Below are 21,476 nucleotides of genomic sequence, written 5' to 3'. Positions count from 1 at the left end.
AATGTATAAATTTATTCATATAGCGAATTTTTAAACTGTTGAAAAATGTTCTTCTATAAAAATGCGAAATGTTTATACAGCATATTTTGTAGAATAATACAAATGATAAATTAAACCAAAAAAATGCTCATCATAAAATAAAAAAAATTTCTGAAAAATTAAAACAAGATGAACAAATTATAAAATAAATTTAATCCTGCCACGTATGCGTGTAATACTTCTGTAAAAATCTTTTACAAAGTTGTAAAAATAAAAATATTTTTTTAACATGTAAATAAATCATTAAACATATTTTAAAAAAATTCAAATCTTGTAAAAAAAAAATTTACTTTCTTACTTTTTATATATGTTAAATAAATTTTTAAGGCGTTGATTTCACACAAAAATGATTATATTATATATCCAATTGATAAAAAAAATATTACTATAATTTTTTTTTTAATAAAACGTGGCTTATATATTTTGTGCTCTTATGAGAATTATATTAGCAATATTAATTATAATAATGCTCAATATTTTTTCAGTAAATGCTGTTATATAATTTTTTTTATGCATATAATTATTTACGTCTTGAACCGCAATTAATTTTGCGTATTCCATCAAAGCAAGGGATTAACATAACTGCAATTCTAAGAATTATTTATTTTCATGTATTATGCATATATGAACGGATATAAATAAATACCTATGAATTATGGACATATAATTAACAGATTGTACCTAATATATGAAAAGTTTTCTCATTAAGATTCGCAAATACTGCACCATTAAAAAAAAAAAAAAAGGCAAATGTTTATAATAATAAAACTGGATGTTTTTTAAGTTTTTCTTTATATGTTCAAAATTCTGCATAAAAAAAAGGCCTTTATTTTATTTTTATAGGTTACCTTGATCATTTTTTCTCATGTTTTTACGTATTTTTTTTATTCTTTCCCTTACATAATTTTAAAACATAAAATATTTTTTCATGAACATTTATACTAAATCTATGGAAAACGATCAATTTATTATTTTTTCAGATTTATTGCTATTTTGTCATTAGCATAATAAAATAAAAAGGAAAAAAAAGGATTTTTTGTCTTTATGCATGCCAATAAAGAAATATTCACGTGCTGTAACCGATTTATCTTTTATATTGTAAAATAATTTATATGGGAGAGTTCATTTTTTACCAATTTATAATTACTGAAACGAATTGGGAATACAACATTTTGAAATGTTCGTATGTAAACAGAAAAATACGCATTTTAATTTTACTTAAGTGCGAAAAAAAACAAAAGATGCCATTTATTTATATGCAGAATAAGACGAATTATTGTTTTTCATTAAAATGTAAGTATATACAGTTACTCCAACATAAAGAATTAAGGGCTGAAATAAAACCACGTAGGGTATTTATATTATATATTGTATTTATAATGTATATAATTTCTGCTGTTTAAAATTTGTTTTTCCACCTATTTCGTGTTTAATGTTATGCCGTTATTCCGTTGGTATTCATCTCGTTAGAGGCAAGGCATATTTTTATCCTATTTTTAACATGTACAGCCATGTTACTATCTGTAAATGTAAAAGAAAAGCGTCTTTCCATTAATTGATCAAAAATGATTCTTCTTTTTTACAAAAAAAAAGAAAAATATGTACCCGATATCGCACAATTTTTAATTATACATATTTGTAACGAATTTATGTAATAACATACTAACGACAGAGCAAATAAAGTTCACTGCTGTTATAACTTCCTGTCGCTCTGTTATATTTAAATTGTTAAAAGGGTTATTCACTGTCTACTTTTTTCATGTAGTCTTATACACTTCACAAATTGGGTATATTCGCTATATGAGAAATAAGACTAGGTTATATAAGGCAATAGTTTTTTTAAGAGAATTTGCTCATTCAAGTAATTTAAGATCCTTTTTGTAAAGAGGATGAAAATATATTATTCAAATTAACACAAAATGTACGGAAGGATTTAGCGCCTCATTTGCATCGCGCAGTCCTTCCTGCATCAATGTAATTTTAGTGTGCTGAATTAATTTATAATTTCTTATAAGCTTAAAAAAAGTTGCAAGTATTTTTATGCAAGGATATTCAGATCGATTTTTAAGAAAGGACTATTACATAAATGAGTGTGTATTTGTATATATATAAATATACATCTTAACACCTTATGATCCCAAGCCGGCATAGGTATCTACTTTTGTTGACAATACGCTTCTTTTTAAGAACATGTATAGGTCAAAACGCGTAAATAGATATGCGAATTAAATTAGGTTTAATGTTTGCCCTTTTCCTGATGAATTATTGCATCGATGCACAATTTACATTTGGAATAATCATAAAGATGCGAACCCTTTGAAATGATATGTTCGTTGTAAGCGACTTAGATTAAGAATAGGGTTGTAGTATTTGATCTAATTTTTTTAGAATATACTATTCGGTATTTTCAAATACATAAACAATAGCATATTTGCAATTACATAAATCATCATTTTTCATAGCTAATAATCCAGCTATTTTAACATTTGGTAAAATGTGCTATATATATTAATGGAGTTTACAAATTTGTAGAAAGAACATAATTTTACAAACGTAGGGGAAAGGTAATATGCTGATCGTGTGTATGATGGATTCATAAAAATTGGTAAAATTTGTAGGGAAGTTATTGAAAAAATATATTTTACTAATTTTTGTATCTATGTATATCTTTAATGTTTTTTAAAGATTTAGCTACAAATCACCATGTGTTACTCCAAATCATAGTTTTGTGTCAATAATTCTTCATCATTATTACATTTAGTTCTACATTTTAGTAAATATTATCAATAAATTAGAGGAAAAATATTTAAAAATAATGCAGAAAAAAAGTACATAACATAGATGTTTTGTTTCAGATATGTATAAAGCTAATGCGCAAATGTTTACAAAACAGTTTATTATGTAAATTACTAACGGATTGTATTATGCTTTAGAGTGTTTATTTATTCTATCAAAATGGCAAAATTAATCGAAATTAATATGTATTACAAAAGTAGTAATAATAATAATAGTAACAAGACAGTTGATCTTAAAAAATGAATTGGGTTATTTTAGATAAATATTTTCACACAATTTTACTTAAAATACGATATCATAAATATGGAAATGATGCATATTTATTATTTTACTGCATTTTTACAGTAGCAAACATTTTTTAGCCCGAAAAAAAACTGGGCTAAGTGATATCCTCAAGTAAAATTTAATGAAACATGTTTATCTTAGAACGCTAGATGTGTTGAATTATATGCAACTATGAAAATTGTCTTTCGGGGTTATATTTTTATATATAGCGGGAATATAGGAAATTTCACATAAACAAATGTTATAAATATATATAATATATAATGTGTAAGGTAGTGCATTTTTACTTTCCCATTTTAATGTTTTTCATCATTTTCCATTTGGTAAAGGATTACTTATAAACAGAAATGTTATAAGTGCTTCCAGGTGCACGTGGATTTTTTGTTAAGATTTGTTTTCAACACTTTGTGGTAATCGGTCTATTTATATGATATACAAAAGATGTTTCAACAACCATAAGGTTTCTCCATATTACGAAATTAAAAAAAAAATGTTAAATTTATGTGCATGAAAAAAAAGAAAAAATAAAAATAGCACCATTAAAAGTGTCCCTCGAACATATTATCATTTTGTTAACCGGGTTATATACCAAAATATGCCAACATGGACATTTGGGTATTTGTTTGTAAGTATAATTTTATCAAATCATTTCGATGTTAATTTTTTTTTTATTCTTGGTTTATGTATCACTTTTCTGGTTGCGCATATAACTATGCAAGGGTTATTTTTAATTAGATAACACGGTGGGGTAATTTTTCTAAATGGTTCAATCATTATAAAGAACGAAAATAACATATTTTAGATTAATCCAGTTTTTTATGTAATATTTGCATATTAGCAAGGGGTTATTTATTATTTTATATGCATGACGTATCTACATTATTTCAAGATAAAATTGAAGTATTTCATTAATATATTTATATGTTTTATTTTTACTTATAAAATTTGCTTTTTAGAACACCACCAAATTTGCAAATATTAAATTATGTAGGCAATTAAATTTCGCACTAGAACCTAAATAAATAATTTTATTTTAATTAACAATATTGTTATTAGTATTAAGGTAAAGTGGTTCATTAATATTTTTTTATTATTTTGAAAATATGTTTTATTATTCTATTATTTTATCATTTCTTATTGTAAAAAATTAAAGTAGCATATTATGAATTTTGGAAAACATATCATACGCGGGGGGCGTAAGAAACATTTTAGAGGATATTTTTGTATATTATCGAAAAAGAAAAAGGAATAATATAAACAAAGACATCTAATAGGTCTAATAGATCTAATTCATCTAATAATTTTTCTATAATTTTAAGTAATTTAATAACCTTAAAGTAAAGAAAATATGGAAAGAAAAACAAATAAGATTGTTCCCTTTATTAGAACCTTTGTCTTCAATGTTCTAATATTATCTTGCGCTTTCTTCTATGAAGTACAATATATAAATAACAATATAAAATAATTTCTTCATTTATTTGGCTAATTATGTTTCCTTAAAACAATAATTTTATTATTAAAAAAAAAATAAAAGGTATAATATTTTTATATTTTCAATTTTTGTTCTTAATTTTAGTCAAGCAATTGTACAAAACCATGGCGTAGAGATGAAAACAGTGTCAATAATGTATTGGGCATAAGACAAAACAGGCTGTTAAGGGGGGATGCATTTCCAAATGTAAGAATTGAAGAAGGATATTATCGTGATTATGAAAATAAAGAAATGTTAAAAAAAAAAGACAGTTTAGAAGACTATTATTACTCAAGGTCAGAAGGAGAAAGCAATAGAGGGGAAATGTCACAAAATACACATGATAATCATTTTGAAAACAGATATGTCTCTGAAAAAGACTATTACGATTATGAAAAGGGTAATTATGGACACAATTATAAGAAGCGTGATTATGGAAACGAATATGATACAAATGTCGATTATTATGAACCAGTATACGGCAGAATCAATAATAATAGTAATAAGCGAGAAAATTTTGATCAATTAAAAAACGATCATTATTCTTATAATAATCCGAGTAATGACAGAAACAGAAACGAGTTTGCAAACCACTATGATACAGAAAAGGATTATTATTATAACTATAATAGTAAGTATGGTGATGAGTACTATAAAGCTGGTAACTATCAAGCTGGTAACTATAACGATAATTACTATAAAGCTGGTAACAATAACGATAATTACTACAACGGTGGTTACCATAACGATAATTACTATAACGGTGGTAGCTATAACGATAATTACTATAGAGATGGTTACCATAACGATAATTACTATAGCGGTGGTTACCATAACGATAATTACTATAGCGGTGGTTACCATAACGATAATTACTATAGCGATGGTTACTATGGGAAATATGACTACAACAGAGATTACCATCAAAGGGAAGGATTTCCTTTGCAACAAAAGAGTAAAATGCCATTACATAAACTGCTGTTATGTGGAAATTTTCCTGGTAGTGAGAAGTACAATAAGGTAAAGGAAAATAAATCCTCGAGTTTTCCGATATTTAACATTTTCAAAAAAATTGACGCAAAATTGGAATCGAAAATAATGAAAATTTTCCTATCCAACAAAGATCTTACAGGAGTAGGAAGTGAACTAGGAGTCCCCCAAAAAAAGCAAAATAAAATTGGAGGAATGAAAAAATTAGTGTGTCCAATTATTATGCTAGGCATATCGATTGTTGTAATGGCTATGATTCATAGATTTGAGATGGTTTCTGTATTGTCTCTAGTACTTATTATAGCACTAATATACATTTCTACTAAATTAAATAAATTTCAACATTTATATAGGCAATATATAAAATCCATTGGACCTAATTACAGATATCCATCATATTAGTGTGCTGAAAGATCATTTGGTATAAGCAAAATTTCATGGAGTATATTTAAATGAATAAAACTAATTCTATATAGAAATAGGCCTACATATGGTTTATTAACCAACCTAAAAGTATCTGAATGACAATTTTGTCACCATTCCACCATTTCATCATTTCACCACTCCATCATTTCACCTTTTCATTCACATTTGCATATTAAAGATTTGCCTTTCATAGTATTTAATATTTGTTCTCACATAAGTGAGATGTGTTTGTCTAAATTTTCCTTATTATTTGTAAATTTTATGCCATTTTTATACAGATATATGTATGCTTTTAGGCAACTTACTATTTTGTGATATGCACAAATTTTTTTTCGTTAGTAAAGGAAAATAGATATTTCCTAATACTTAATACACGACATGTGCATATATCACTTATTCGAATTACATGATAAAAGTTTTATTCAGAGCATACTTTTTTTTTTCTTGTATTATAACTTTTATTTGATATTCAAGCTTTTAATATAACTTTGCTAATTACCGCTGTATACAAAATAACTATAATTAAATATGTGACTAATGCTCACTAACACCGAATTATTCTGAATTTTTTTCTTTATTCCTTTTTAAGTATAAATGGTATGAGCAAAATATCCCTTGTAAATCAATTGACAAACCTCTATAAGCTATTCATTTAGATTTTTTCTGCATAACAAAATTTAAAATATGTTAGGAAATTCCGCTTGAATTCATTTTGTTTTTTTTCTTCCATTCCGATGCATTCCTTTAATCGTGATAGGAGCCTTTCTGCCGGAATATTGCCCACCTGTGTATCCGTTTTAGGCAGGTATGTAATATAAGAATATGGGTATACATATCAACGGTCTGAAGGCAAAACAATGCAAATAAGATAACCGGAAATAGAGCATTGTATATGTTTATATATATGCTTAGTGTTTTTTTCTTTCCTTATATGTCGTACCACTGCAGGCAGATATGAAATTATGAGAAATATGACAAATGGGCACTTTGTAATTATCAACATAGCATATATTACACCAGTATAATCACAATATTTCTAGTACTTGATCGTAACATTTTGATAATATATATAGCTATCTGGAAGCACAAATTTTAGTGTATATAGGGTCAAAGAAAATTCCTATTCGTGTATTTATGCGCATCCTTTTAACTCCAATTTTTTGTGAAAATTGAAAATTAAGTGCATCCTCAGTGTGTGTATAATGATGCAAATAAAATGTTAAAACGTCATAAAACATTATCATGTCTTATTATGAATATATTTTGTCCTTCATCCTGTGCTGTTCTAAATGGAATATATTATTTTTACGTATACCAATTTTCAAAGTAAAACATGTAAGTATTATGAATTTTAATCCCATTATAAATGTGCTATAAATAAAAATTGACATATCTTAATGCAAGTATAAAATTACTTCCTTAAACGTTGTAGACATTTGGGCGAAACCCTGAATCTATATCCGTCGTTGGGATTTACTGAATCGTAAAAGCAGAAACGTTAGAAATGATATAAAAAAATGGAACAAATTAATCATCTATGAGGCTTTCATATACTAAATTTTTTTCTGTGCCATAAGAGAAATTCGAATAACTATTGATGGCGTACAAAATGGGCGTTTTTTTTTAGCTGCATAAAAAGGTGCTATTCCAAATCGTATGTATTTATATACCTTAAAACGTATGATTTCGATAATTGTATGATTTCCCCTATATTTATTTCATCTACATTTTCGAAGTAATTACTCTTGCGCATAATAAAATTTAACCTGGCTGTTATGGCAATATCAGTGCTTTTTAATTATTAGCATAATTATTAGCAATTATCAAGGGAGAAATGACATATAAATTGTTTTTTTGGGGTCGAAAGGTGATTCTGAATGAAGACGAAACAATGTGGACAAATATCACTGAAAAGAAAATGTATTATTCGAAGCACTGAACACATGTTTAAAGTAATAATACATAAGTGGGTGTTACACAAAATGAGAAGACAAGTTACACAATACGTACTATAAAGAATGAACGAAAATACTTAGATACAACGGGACTAATATTTCTTTCAGCTTATTATAACTTATACATTTTTCACAGGATAGAATTATTAAAAATAAATGCTTGCTTTATTTAAGCCCTTTCAATACAACACATATATCGTGTGTATTGGGGGAACAAATTAGATGCAACGCGTTACAAAAATAAGTAAAGAAAAATAATGTAAAATAAGTGATTTACCATTGAACTTTGTAGTTGCCCGCGTGTTTTATAAAATAGTCAACTATTTTGTTTATTGTTTTTTCAAAAAGGTAGAAAATTAAAAAAAAAATGTAATACTTTTTGTAAATACCACGAATTAAGATCGAGCATAGAATCCAAATTTTATAGGTGTCTACTTTGTTAAAAAAAAGGTACCCAAGAGAGTGAGGTAAGACAATATTATTTCACTTCTGTGTATAACATACTATCTTATTTATGAATTTTAATCTGCGTTGTGGTTGCAAAAACAACGGCTATAACTCGCATATAATGCAATAGATTAACCTATTTCAAAATGGTCGCATATTAATTTTAATTCCAAACGAATTAGTGAAATGTAATTTATGAGAAGGATAAATTATATACTTCATATTCCTCTTTATGTACTTGTTCATATATTTTTCATCTGCTGCACAATTGGGGGCAGCAGAGATTATCTATTACAGGGGAGACTTCCCAAATTGCACTTTCATCCTTCTCATGGAGAATATTAATCCAAATTAACATCCTTTAAATAAAGAAATAGCATTCATGGAAATGGTTCGCGCAGTTTTATTATGTAGCGGTTTGAAAAAATGCTTATTCAATTTTGCGTTCTAAACAGAGCCGCACTTTATTTTACATTTATCGTTCAAAAAAAATGTGAACAGATTTGTTATCGTAAGTGATTTTAATGTTACTACTTTTAGTCAGTAATTTACTCATTTGGGGAAGATTTAATATGACAATATGTCATTATTATTACGTGGATGGATAGATGTATGTATTTCTTAACTTTTAATTGGTTAATAATTACATATGTGTAAGAACACAAACCATTTAATATTTTAAAAAAAGAACTGCACATCTACTCTTTCTAATATATAATATATGTGGTCTGTTACGCATTATCAGATCCGAAAAGCAGACTCATAATTGTCATTAAAAGGAAAACATGGCCTGCATTTTAACATTTACCATTGCGAGTAACTAAAATAAATACCGTTTATCCTAATGTCGTAAGATGTCATGGGGCGACATGAGCATTTACGTGAAGAACCACTAATACTACAATTACACGTGTATGTGAGAAAAACAAAATTGCATATGCTTAATTTTACTGCTTTATCCTTTTTGCAATTATATGAAAAATGCCCTGTTAGAAAATTTCACCATCTTTTGATTGTAGTTATTTGATTTTTAATAGGCATAATTAAAAAAATAATAATAAAATACATGCCAATTCGTTTTTCTTTTGTTTTTTTTTTCATTTACGATGCTCTATAAACTTTATATACTCTCAGATTATTCTACAGTATATACAAGTTTGCTTTCCACGAAAACATATTGTTGAACAATGTTGTGCAAATAATTACCTATTTATAAGGATATTTTCGTAGAATATGTAATAAGTAATAAATAAATGAATGAATTACTTTCATTATAAATTTCTTATATAAAATGTTTTGCTTTAAAAATAAACGCTAAGAATAGGAAGCTTTGCATAATACGAAATGCATTAAGGCAAAGTGATTAAAAAAAAGGAAGTCATTTTATTTCAACATTCTGCATTTTGAATAATTTAAATATTCATCAAAAGGAAAAAAAGTGTATACAACACATATTTTCAGGCACATTTGTCACATCATCGTCAAAATTTTTTAAATGTATTTAATCCCCCCCAAAAAAAAGCATAAAAAAGAAGTAATTAAATTTTTGAAGCCAAAAAACTATTAATTTTATAACTAAATGAAATATTCTTTTATGAATATATATTTTTATCATTAGAATGAATATCTATCTATATATATACAAGTGTATATTATTGACAATGTGAAAAGCAACTTGGAGAGTATAGAAAAAAAAAAAAATAGAGATGGAATAAAAAATATCATACAACGTTAAAGATGAGGAAAGCGCTATAAAAAAAAAAAAAGCAAAAAAGAGAAAAAGCAGAAGACAAAGCTTATAAAAAAAATAAAAAATACATATTGGAATTCTATTATGAAGCATATTTTGATTAAATTTGTTGAAGATACAGGATTTTTGCAAAATTTAATAAATACATAAATTTCTATAATTTAGTGTGCTTCTTAAATGGTCTTCCTTTAAGATTTTTTTTTTTTTTACGTTGTTGCAAGTAATTTATATATTTTTGCAATAATACGCGCACATAATTATTAAAATGTCGTAAGAACGAGATATGTCAAAATGTATAACTTTAACCACCTTTTAACAGTACATGAACAAATAGAGGTGCTGTGAATTTAGAGCGATTTAAATATGCTCAATAGCATTAGCCTCACGTATTTTTAAGGTTATGTGTAAAAAAAATTCTAAAATAAATAGCATACAAAGAGGTGTAATATTTTTTTAAAAGAAATATGTGCACTAATAATAAGATATTATAAGAACGGTTAAAAAAAAGAAAAAAAATTAGCTACATTTATATGTATAAAACTGCAATTTTTTAAAATCGTTTACGAAAAATTATTCACTCTTATAAAATATTCTTGTAGAAAGAGCGTTGTTATTCAGAATATCTCAAATAATTTTTTATATAATTATTATCTAATATTTACATTTATTGTTCATAATATAAAAAATTATTATAATAATTTTTTATAGATAATATATTTTCATTTTTGAGCATAGCTTCATAAATTTATAATTCCAAAATTATAGGTATAATATTTTTTTAAAAAATCGCGAAATAACGATTTTTATCAAAATGTTTACACTAATATATTACAAATTAGATTAGTATATAAAGTTTATTTTAATTCATATCTGAAATTGTATTTTTTCCTTTTGTGTAGAACACGAACGCAAAGAAATAAATAATTTTGCACATTTTAATATAAAAACTATCGTTATAACAAAGTACAGAAAATACATAAACATATTACAATCAGAAGAGAACGCCTTTTTAGCAAAAATGAGAATATTATCAGCGGCTGTGTATATATCGGGAACCCTGTGCATTTTATGCTCTAATTTCTTAGTGGATTTTGCTTCTGCTACGGTAATGCACAAAATTAAACATATATGTATGGAGGTGTGTGTGTGTGTGTATGTATGTACAGTGTAGAATACCTGTGCAGTTCTTTATATAAAATTATTTTTCATTTAATAAAGTATATGCAAATATATTTGTATTTTTTTTTTTAATATGATTCACCTTTTAGGAAGCTATGCCCAAATTTCCTCAGAACAATCTTAAAGGTGGTTTAAAAGATTCACCCTTGAAACAGCCCAAAAGTCCTTTAATAAATGGCCCCCCCAAACCAGTTAATGACAAACTTAAGGATGATAGTAATAAAACCGAGACGAAGGATGCTAAAAACGGGTTAAATAAACCACCAAAAAACATCAATGATAAGGTTAAGGATGGAGAAAATAAAACCCCTTCACAAGATCTAAATGAACCTTCATTTAAATTGCCAATGAGACAAAAAGAATCCAGTTGGTATACGTGGCTTAAGGGCACTAAGAAAGACTATGAAACTTTAAAGTGTTTTGCCAAAGGTAATTTATACGACTGGCTTTGTAACGTAAGAGAATCTTTCGATTTGTACCTTCAAAGTTTGGAAAAAAAATGGACAACTTGTTCAGATAGTGCTACTACACTGTTCTTATGTGAATGTTTTGCAGAATCATCTGGATGGAACGACTCTCAATGGGGAAATTGGATGAACAATCAATTAAAGGAACAGTTGAAAACGGAAGCTGAGGCATGGATTTCTACAAAAAAAAAAGATTTCGATGGTTTAACAAGTAAATATTTTTCGTTATGGAAAGATCATAGAAGGAAAGAGTTGGATGCAGATGAGTGGAAAAATAAAGTATCATCTGGTGGTTTATCAGAGTGGGAAGAACTGACAAATAAGATGAATACACGCTACAGGAATAATTTGGATAATATGTGGAGCCATTTTAGTCGTGATTTATTTTTTAACTTTGATGAATGGGCTCCACAAGTGCTTGAAAAATGGATAGAAAATAAGCAATGGAATCGATGGGTCAAAAAAGTTAGAAAGTAAAAATAAAAAAAAAAATAAAGAAGGCTTACAAAAATGTTATGTCTTAAAAAAGGAATTCTAAAAAAATCTTCAAATGAGTTCACCACATAATACGTGTGTATATATTTTATTAGAGAGAATAAATTTAGAGTAAACCTTATATAAGACGTAACAACATGTACAATTAGAGGTATTTCGTGTAAATTTAATTTTTTTTCTTATTCTCACCCAATTATTTATTTTTTTTTTTTTATGAGTGATATATTTTTAAATAAAACTGTTGTTCGTACGCTCTGTAAATAATATATTTTTTGTAAGAAACGCACATTTTTGGAATGTAATTTATATGTAATAAATACATGTACTTAAATTTTTGTTAGTGTTTTCTAATTACAAATTATTTTTTTATTCATATAAATTACATCGATACGTCTTCATAATTTCTGTTGTTCTCAAACATTCAACTTATTTGAGAGGTGCAATAAAGAAATTTATTATATCTGAAACATGAAGCAGAAGAATTCTTTGCAATAAAACTTGGTTTTATTAAATAATATGACCCTGAATGTATGTGTACATATAATGGCACGATGACACGTTACGGTAACTCAGATTTTATTTTCCTAGTATGTAGGAATATTGGCACCTCATTCAACGTTAAATTATGGTTGCATTCATGGTCATATTTTCTTTAGGCTTTTTACGGCACATCAGAATTGTTCTGAAAATATACGCACATACAACCATACATATATATATACACATTTATATGCATGCGTATCCCATGTTGTCAAACAATATAGTGCACACTTATTAGCCTATGATAAACTGTGTGCTAGGAACAGTGCTTTTTTTAATGTAAAATAATCCTTTTAACACCAAGGTTGCATATTCACTTTGTGGATATTTCATGCGGCTTCTATTTTGGACACGTCTACCTTCACAATAATTTGCCTCTTGTACTTATTCAAGAATGTAGAATAGCATTATTCACGTTTTTTGCAAGATGTACGAATTTGACTGTACCTTTAACTATTCTCCATTTTAACATTTTTTTACACAGAAATGGCTTTAAAAATGTGTCCACATTATATCACCTTTGGAAAAGAGAACAAAATATATCATACTGTGACAAATATGCTTGACGTATCTGTTATACACACCGTTTTGCATAAATCGTTAGCACAGAATTGACCTATTTTAACGTTACATTTTGGTGACAATCATTTTTCTATGATTAGTACTTATATAAGAAAACAATTGGGTATATGTTGTTAATTTTTTATTAATTATCTTTTTCCTCATAACACACGTTTTTACATAAAGCGTCCACATGACTTATTCTTTTATTCTTTTATTATTTTATTTGAAATGTATTAGAAAAATCAGGAGAGAAAATATATATGGTGAAATGAATAATCCACAGTGGGATAACATTTTTAACAAAACTTATTTCACCGGAGTTATAAGTACATTTCATTTCGTTTCGTTTCCTTTTTTTTTTTTTTATTTTGTTCCATTTATTTTTTAAATAGATAATTTTATACACAGATGCGCACATGTATCCTATTTGAATAACGCTACTTAGGACATATTTTAACAGCATTGGAAGCACGTCGACAAAGTGTTATTTCGCTTTATGTATAAAATGGAATATTTCCTTATATAATGGAAGAAGGGTTGGCTTATTTATCTCACTTTGTTACAGATACAATAAATATTCTTTCGTACACTGGCAACACTGTCAATAATATTAGTGTTCACACGATTATTTAATAAATAAATAAATAAAAACAGCAGTTATCAATTTGTAGTCCATTAGAAACTTTTCACAACACCATTTTTAATGTAACTGGCAATATATGTGCGTAAAATAATAACCATTTTTAATTTATAGAACATAAAATATTTTAACAACATAAATTTTCATGTTTAGGCGCAAAAACACTGTTGCTATATTTTTTTTACTCAAATAGACCTTTAGAATGAACCGTTGTTAGAAAGCTGATTTATTTTTTTTTTTCTAGGTTAATAATTTTATGCGTTAATGAATTGGTCACGTTTAACCTATTAAATAATAAAAATTCTTTTTTCTTATGTTACATTAATATAAGTTAAATTTAATAGACTAAAGGTTGTATCAGAAAATCATATTTTTAACTGAAAAGAGAAACAAAAAGTATACGGTTTTGTCCAAATATTAAAAGATATAGTTCGAAAATAAAGTAAAAGTATTTGCACATAGAGCAAAATAACGTCCACCATTATCTGTAGAGATGCTGCTTATAATAAAAAATATCACATATTTGAACTTTCCAATAATAACACTTCAATAAATATATAAAAAAAATGTTGTTCTACATATTCATTATATTTATATGGCTCTTTTTGACTTTTAATAGGTATGATTTAAAATATATATATATATACCCATTCGCTTTTCTTATGATTTTTCTTTGTTCTGTTCTAGCATTTTCTATTAATTTTATATAATATTTTACATTTTTATTATACATATGCCGTTATTTTTTACGTACTAATACAAAATTGTGCTTATTATATAGAATAATGAACGAAATAATTTTACTGCTTCATAATGATGATAATAACAATAAAATAAAAAAAAAGTTACATATAAAAGTATACAATTCCTTTTGAGAGGTTTGTATAGAAAAAAATAAAAAATCATATATAAAATATCCTATTCCTATGATTTTATAAACGCGCACTCACTTAAATTGGACAATTTATATATAATAGGAATAATTACAAATAAACGATGCCCTCACGAAATAAATTCAGTCCTTTTATGCCATGCTCTGCACTGTAAATGATCATATAGCCTTAAAATAAAAGGAAGATATAAACTGTTCTTTATGCATTCTTTTATGCCATAAATACTAAATATTCAAGAATTATCATTTTATAAAATAAATGCATAAAAATAATAAATAGATAAATATTATGAACTAAGAAAAAGCTGTTATTTTTATGTATAAATTAGAACGCTCATGAGGTTTTATGTTGTTATTAAGAAAAAATGATCACCCTAAGGACAACAATCCTATTGTTCGTTCGCATAATTAATTAAAATTAAGAAAGCATTAAAGAAGCAATAAAGAAGAGAAAAACTGCTAAAAAAAAGATAACAGGTCATATTAGCGAAGAAAAGAAATAAAAAAAAAATGAATAAAATAAATCAGAAGACAACAGCTATATGAATAAAAAAGAATACATTTTAAGCTAATTTATTATGCGCTCATTTTCATTAATATATGTTATTCCTAATATATAAATATGTATATCATTTTTGCTTAATTTTTTAAACGAATAAATGGTTAGGTATGTATTTCATGCAATTGTCTGTGATGGCTATGGATACTTTCCTTCATCCAAAACTGCGACTTCTTTAATATCATTGTTCATGTAGTTTTTCACTAGGAGATTATGTCAATAAATAGCTAAAATGGCATAATCAAATATATGTAGTAATAAATGTATAAAAATATGGCATTTTAAAGTAATGCACAGATAAATAAATACCTGTTATAATCTCGCTTTAATAGTGACTATTAAAATGAAATGACTGATTATCTTCTATAATTTTCAGGCCCGTTTAATGAAAAACTAGCCTTTACAAAATTGTAGCAAGCTGATAAGCTGCTTGCTTTTGCTTTATTAAAATTGAACGATTTTTAAGAAAGTGCATGCAAAAAATATTATGAAAGGTGTTAAAATAATGTTTAATTAGGACGAAAGTATGCATATAAACTTAAAAGCATAAAGTTTCTTTAACGAAAATACAATAACTCGTTCACAGAAATATTCTAGTGTGATAAAAGGGTTGTTAGAGCTCACGTATTCACTATTTAATATTATTTAGCTATTCTAGTTAAAAAAAAAATATCTTTCTGAATAAATATTTTTTTTTGTTTTTTTTGTTATCAAATCATAAAAAAAATAAAATTAAAAAATTTTAAATATTTTATTTTTTTATTTTATTATATTTTTTTTTTTATTTTGTTATAATTTTAAAAAATTAGAACACAAAACATAAATATAACATTTTTCTGATATAAGATAAGTAATATTAAAAAAGCTTACTTTGATAAACACCATTTGCGTTAACGTAAATACTTACCATATTAACTTTTGTTTAAAAAAATACTTTTATTTATTGTTCTTTTTTTCATAAAGAATATAAATACAAGAATATACAAATAAAGCTGTATATACTTTTAACATACCAAAAAATCGTCGTCATCGTCAAACATATTTAACAAATAATTTTTTTTTTAATAATATCGCATTATTATCAAAATGAAAGTATTATCAGCAGTTATCTTTTTATCAGGATCCCTATGTATTTTGAACTCTAATTGTCCAACCAATTATGTTTCTGCTACGGTAAGTTAAAAAAAAGCATAAACCGTGTATATATGCATGCATATGTGTCAGTCACATGCCATTTGGTATGTGCGTACGATTCTCTATGTGAATGTATTTTTTCTTTAATCGAGCATAAAAAAATATATAACTTTCGTATTTTTTGTGATAATTCACTATGCAGGAAGCTGGCAAGAAACCTGCGCTGAAGAAACCTCAGACGGCTACAACTGGTACTAAAACTCCTGCTGCAAAAACTACTGCTAAAACTACCGCTAAAACTACCGATAAAACTACCGAAAAAACTACCGAAAAAACTACCGAAAAAACTGCCGATAAAGCTACCGACAAAGCTACCGATAAACCTACCGATAAGACTACTGAGAAGAAAATACCTACACCTGCTGATGCGGCAAAGAAATTATCAGGTATACCACAAACGGCAACAGAAAATAACTGGGATGATTGGCTGAAGAGTAACAAGAAAGACTATGCCAATTGCAAATGTGAGGTAAGAGTCAATTTGTATGACTGGTTTTGTAAGCAATCAGATGAATTAAATGATAGCATCTATAAAAATTTAGAAGAAAAATGGTCAGGCTTTTCAAAAGATAAGGAATTATCTGCTGGCTTGTCAGGATCTTCCAGTTGGACTAATGAACAGTGGGCCGAATGGATGAGAAATAATTTAAAGGGTAAGTTGGAAGATGAAGTGAAAAGCTGGCTTGCAGGAAAACAAAAAGGGTACGATGCTGTGAGGGATACTTGTTTCAATCAATGGAAAGAAGGAAGAAAAGGTGCTTTGGCTCCAGACGTATGGAGTAAAAGCCAATCAGATGGAAAAGGAAGTTCATGGGATAAACTTGTTGACGATTTGAGGAAACGTCATACCAATAAAACGGACTTTCTATGGAAGGCTTATCAAAAAGATACATTATTTGGAACGGGAGAATGGGCAGAAGAATTATTTAACAAATGGATAGAAAACAAGCAATGGACTAAATAAATCAATAATTGAATCTAAGATGAAAAATTTAATATAAGTAGAATTTCTTAAAATAGATAATTTTTATAGAAGAAATTCTTCTTTTTTATCGTTCTCTTTAGTCTCAACATTTGACACCTTTCATTTTATTGCAGAATCAAAATGAGTAAAAAAAAAGGATAATTTATTATTATAAATGATGAACCATCCAATATTTATTTTTAACTATAACATCATTGCTTCATATTATATTTAAATAGAATATAAACATAAAAAAAGTAAAACAAAAAAAGACATTGCATAGAAAAGTACAAATAGTTAATACCCAGGAAAATGTATAAATAAAAGCATACTATATTTTATAATGAGAAAGACACCATCCATTGTAACATAAAAATGGAAGATTTTTTTTTAAATTGAATTTTTTTGTATTTTACCTTATAGTGTTTTTTTTCACAGATAATATTGTCATTTTATATATCGCTTTACATGATATTTTCTCCAAATGACATATTTGTTAAAAGAAATACACTAATTCATTTATTCGTCCATAATTTATTAAATAAAATATACTTTATAGATTAACACATTTTTTGAGCAATGACTTTTTCTCTATAAAGCCACTTCCCTAGATATTCTTTATTTATGTATATCGTTCGTACGTTATTATAATGTTTTAGCTTTTGTTTTATGAAAATTGATTCGTATGTACTTTTTAAATCTTAAACTTGATAATTATATCGCAAGCTTTAAAGTGATTAGAAAAATATAATAGAAAGCGTTATACTTTATAAGAAAAAATGCTTCGTACGAAACAGCATTTTTTAGTTTTAAGCATATACGATGGTATGAAATTCTGCTGTCCACAAAGGGTGGGGGGAAAAGAGATGTTTATTTTTTTTTTTTTTTTCAACTATACGTGCAGAATAGGAATGGTGCCAACCCATTTGTCATTAAAATGGATCCTATAAGCATAATTACGTTTTCTTTATTTTGTCACTGAACATTTGAATTATTTTAGAAACATATATATATTGTATTACCCCCCGACAGGATCTTATGGCATGTTTTAAAATGCATGCATGCATCTAGATACTTTCCTATTTTGTCTAATATGGAATATGTTTGACGGCAAAATTGTATATCCTCAGATTTAGATTATTGCTTAATTTTTCGATTATTTATATATACTATTCCTTGCGCAGTACTTATGACAGTATAATTATTTGATGAGTGAAAATAATTCTCTGCTTTTTGCATCTATGTTTATAATTTATACAAATTTTCACTATTCTCATTTTTTGTAGAAATAAATTCTTTAAAAAAAAACCAATATTTTCTTATACATTTAGAATATAACCATATATTTTGTAATTTAGCAAAAGTCATGATATATACATAAGATATATATAATATTACATTTCCCCATAGGGCGGACAGTTATATACATTTACATTTTTATAATAATTATTCAAGTATTACCAATTTTTCTCATATAATAAACAAGTGAAGCGCATGTCATTATTCATTTCTCACTTGTTTTTAATAATAGCATGTATTTTTTACCGTATGCTATGCATGTATGTTATTATTATTTTTTTTTATTCAATATGGTATATGTTAAAGATCAGTAGTAATTTAAAATTAGTGCTAGAACATAGTACACCACCATTTCTATAACTTTTTATTTAATATAAGATAATCATTGGCACAAGGAGAATTTCATTATTTTTGTTAAATTTCATAATAATAAATAATACATAGCAAAATTAAAGTGACACAGAATATTCCTTGGTGTTGTAGGTAATGAAACAATTGCTTAATTAAGCACCCAAGATGATTCTATTTGTTCTATTACGTTTTATTTAAATAGGGGAAATATTTTTTGCCTCATAGTACACTATTACTAAATGTACGAATTATTATAAATGTTAGTAATAATATAATGACTAATTTGTTAGATCATTAAACAATATTTATAGCTATAGTTTAAGGATAACGGTAGAACCCTCCGTATAACAATCATACTTTACAGTCCCCTACTAGTAAGTAATTTTTCAGTAGGAAAAACAAATAGTAACAACAAAAATGTTTGATTTTTATTTTTTTCTGCATTATTTCTATCAAATAAGCCTTAAAAATCGGACAGCTAGAATTGTATTTGCCCATTTATTTTTATTTATTTAACATTTATTTCTTAATAGATTATATTATAATGCGTAAGAATCATTTGATATTTTAAAAAATACACATATTTTCATTTTTTCGATTTAGATTATATATATGAAATATTATAAAATCGAAAAATTCCATTTGTCAACGTAAAAAAGGAAAACGAAATATAAAACAATATAGAAAATTATATAATTTATCATAATGTAATATAGGTTTTAGCCCAAAATAACGTTATCTACGATCGCAGTATTTATTAGTAATTACATTACACAAGAAGGTATAGAATAACAACAAATCGCATATTTCAGTTTCACGACATTATTTTCTTTTTTTTATGCGTATTATAAATGCTTTAACTGCCCAAATTTCACTATCCTTAGATAATCGTTATTTTGTTGATAATAAATAACATTTGGAGAAAACTGTATGTAAACACTGTTTCATTATTGGTAAACTATTTTTCACAATTTTAATATTAATTTATCGCAATTTTCATAGTCTTATATTTTTTTATGACACATGAAATTATTTTTCTGAAAATAAATTTTACACTTTGCTTGTAATGTTTATTGCTTTTATGCTAATCTCGCACAATGCGTAAAGAAAAAATTATAAATTAGTTAACTTTTACACATTACTATTACGTTTTTAAAAAAACAAATTTAAATATATTCGATAAACATTTAAAAAAAAAAAAAATGTTTTTTTTAAAGAAAAATCATTAGATTTATAAATAGAAATGATGTTAATTCAAGGGGAAGCATTCCAAATAAATTAATTCCTACAGATAATACACTAAAGCCTTTAATGAATCATAATATAATTCAGCCAGAAGAGGGGCTATAAATTTGTTCTTTATGAATATTTTTTACACTTCCATAAAACCTTTCATTCCGCATTAGTGTTTTTCTTGAAATATATTATAGCAGATATAGTGAAAAAAAATCATGATAAATTCTGATAATTATTGTGAATTTATCAATCTGTTAATTTTATGAATAAATAAAAAAATTCATGCTAACTGGTAAACATCATAAAAGTACTTGTACACTAGTATAATTAATGAGGTGTAAAAGGGTCCTATGTAGGTAAAAAAATAGCTAATGGCACTTTAGAGAAGAAAAGATATATATAAAAAATCTATAAAAATTCTAGCATAACAATCATGTGATACACAAAATGTACTGTAGATAAACAATAATTATTTTTCGTAAATCAAAGTCAGTGAGATATGTAAGTATATATAACTGCAGTTAGCCAATATATCATATAGCCTTCCCGGCTAATTTACGGGATTCCTAAATTTTTGCATTATGTGCATTCTTTGCTTGATACATTTCTTCACACTGATTATGATTTATACTAATGCATCAGATGCACTTCCATGAGGCGATTACATTAGTACATATAATTAAAACCTAGTAAGAACAAAATGAATAAACTAACGTATTCTATAACTATAAAAATGGAATCGTAACCGTACACTCAAAAATACTAGTATTCTCGTATTATAGTATTGACTGTTAAAATGTAAAGCAGATTATTCCCTCTCTTATAACTTAAAAAATTAGTCATATGTGTAACTACTATTTTTAAAACTATGCATATTAATAGCATGTAGATAGCGTTCGTTTTTACTTTTTTTTTATAAAATAAAGTGTAAAAGGAA

At 26.2% G+C, this 21,476-nt stretch overlaps 3 protein-coding genes across 3 annotated transcripts, besides 3 other annotated features; all 3 read left to right on the top strand.

Annotated features, from left to right (window-relative positions):
* Positions 1–4,843: 4,843 nt before the first annotated feature.
* PVX_112695 (Pv-fam-d protein) lies at positions 4,844–5,983 on the top strand (the record flags this gene model as incomplete). Its single annotated transcript, XM_001612603.1, has 1 exon — positions 4,844–5,983. One exon carries the CDS (start codon positions 4,844–4,846, stop codon positions 5,981–5,983), a length of 1,140 nt encoding a protein of 379 aa, XP_001612653.1.
* A 4,728-nt stretch (positions 5,984–10,711) lies between these two features.
* PVX_112690 (tryptophan-rich antigen (Pv-fam-a)) lies at positions 10,712–12,777 on the top strand. Its single transcript, XM_001612602.1, has 3 exons — positions 10,712–10,924; positions 11,059–11,264; positions 11,428–12,777. The coding sequence occupies exons 2-3, from the start codon at positions 11,178–11,180 to the stop codon at positions 12,280–12,282; spliced, it is 942 nt and encodes a 313-aa protein (XP_001612652.1). The 5' UTR covers positions 10,712–10,924; positions 11,059–11,177; the 3' UTR covers positions 12,283–12,777.
* Positions 12,778–13,430: 653 nt separating this feature from the next.
* Positions 13,431–13,483: a microsatellite.
* Positions 13,484–13,988: 505 nt separating this feature from the next.
* Positions 13,989–14,031: a microsatellite.
* Positions 14,032–16,093: 2,062 nt separating this feature from the next.
* Positions 16,094–17,653, top strand: PVX_112685 (tryptophan-rich antigen (Pv-fam-a); the record flags this gene model as incomplete). The annotated part of the gene is made up of 2 exons (XM_001612601.1): positions 16,094–16,668; positions 16,832–17,653. The coding sequence occupies exons 1-2, from the start codon at positions 16,582–16,584 to the stop codon at positions 17,651–17,653; spliced, it is 909 nt and encodes a 302-aa protein (XP_001612651.1). The 5' UTR covers positions 16,094–16,581.
* A 699-nt stretch (positions 17,654–18,352) lies between these two features.
* Positions 18,353–18,378: a microsatellite.
* Positions 18,379–21,476: the final 3,098 nt, after the last annotated feature.

Source organism: Plasmodium vivax, genomic scaffold (genome assembly GCF_000002415.2).
Source record: "Plasmodium vivax scf_7167 genomic scaffold, whole genome shotgun sequence".
Taxonomy (NCBI): Eukaryota; Apicomplexa; class Aconoidasida; order Haemosporida; family Plasmodiidae; genus Plasmodium; species Plasmodium vivax.
This window is presented reverse-complemented; position numbering and strand designations above follow the sequence as displayed.

Excerpts from the sequence above, each read along its gene's own strand:
- PVX_112690 (XM_001612602.1), top strand. The coding sequence starts at position 11,178 with ATGAGAATATTATCAGCGGCTGTGTATATATCGGGAACCCTGTGCATT. Across the intron at positions 11,265-11,427 it reads TGGATTTTGCTTCTGCTACG|GAAGCTATGCCCAAATTTCC; the intron begins GTAATGCACAAA and ends TTCACCTTTTAG.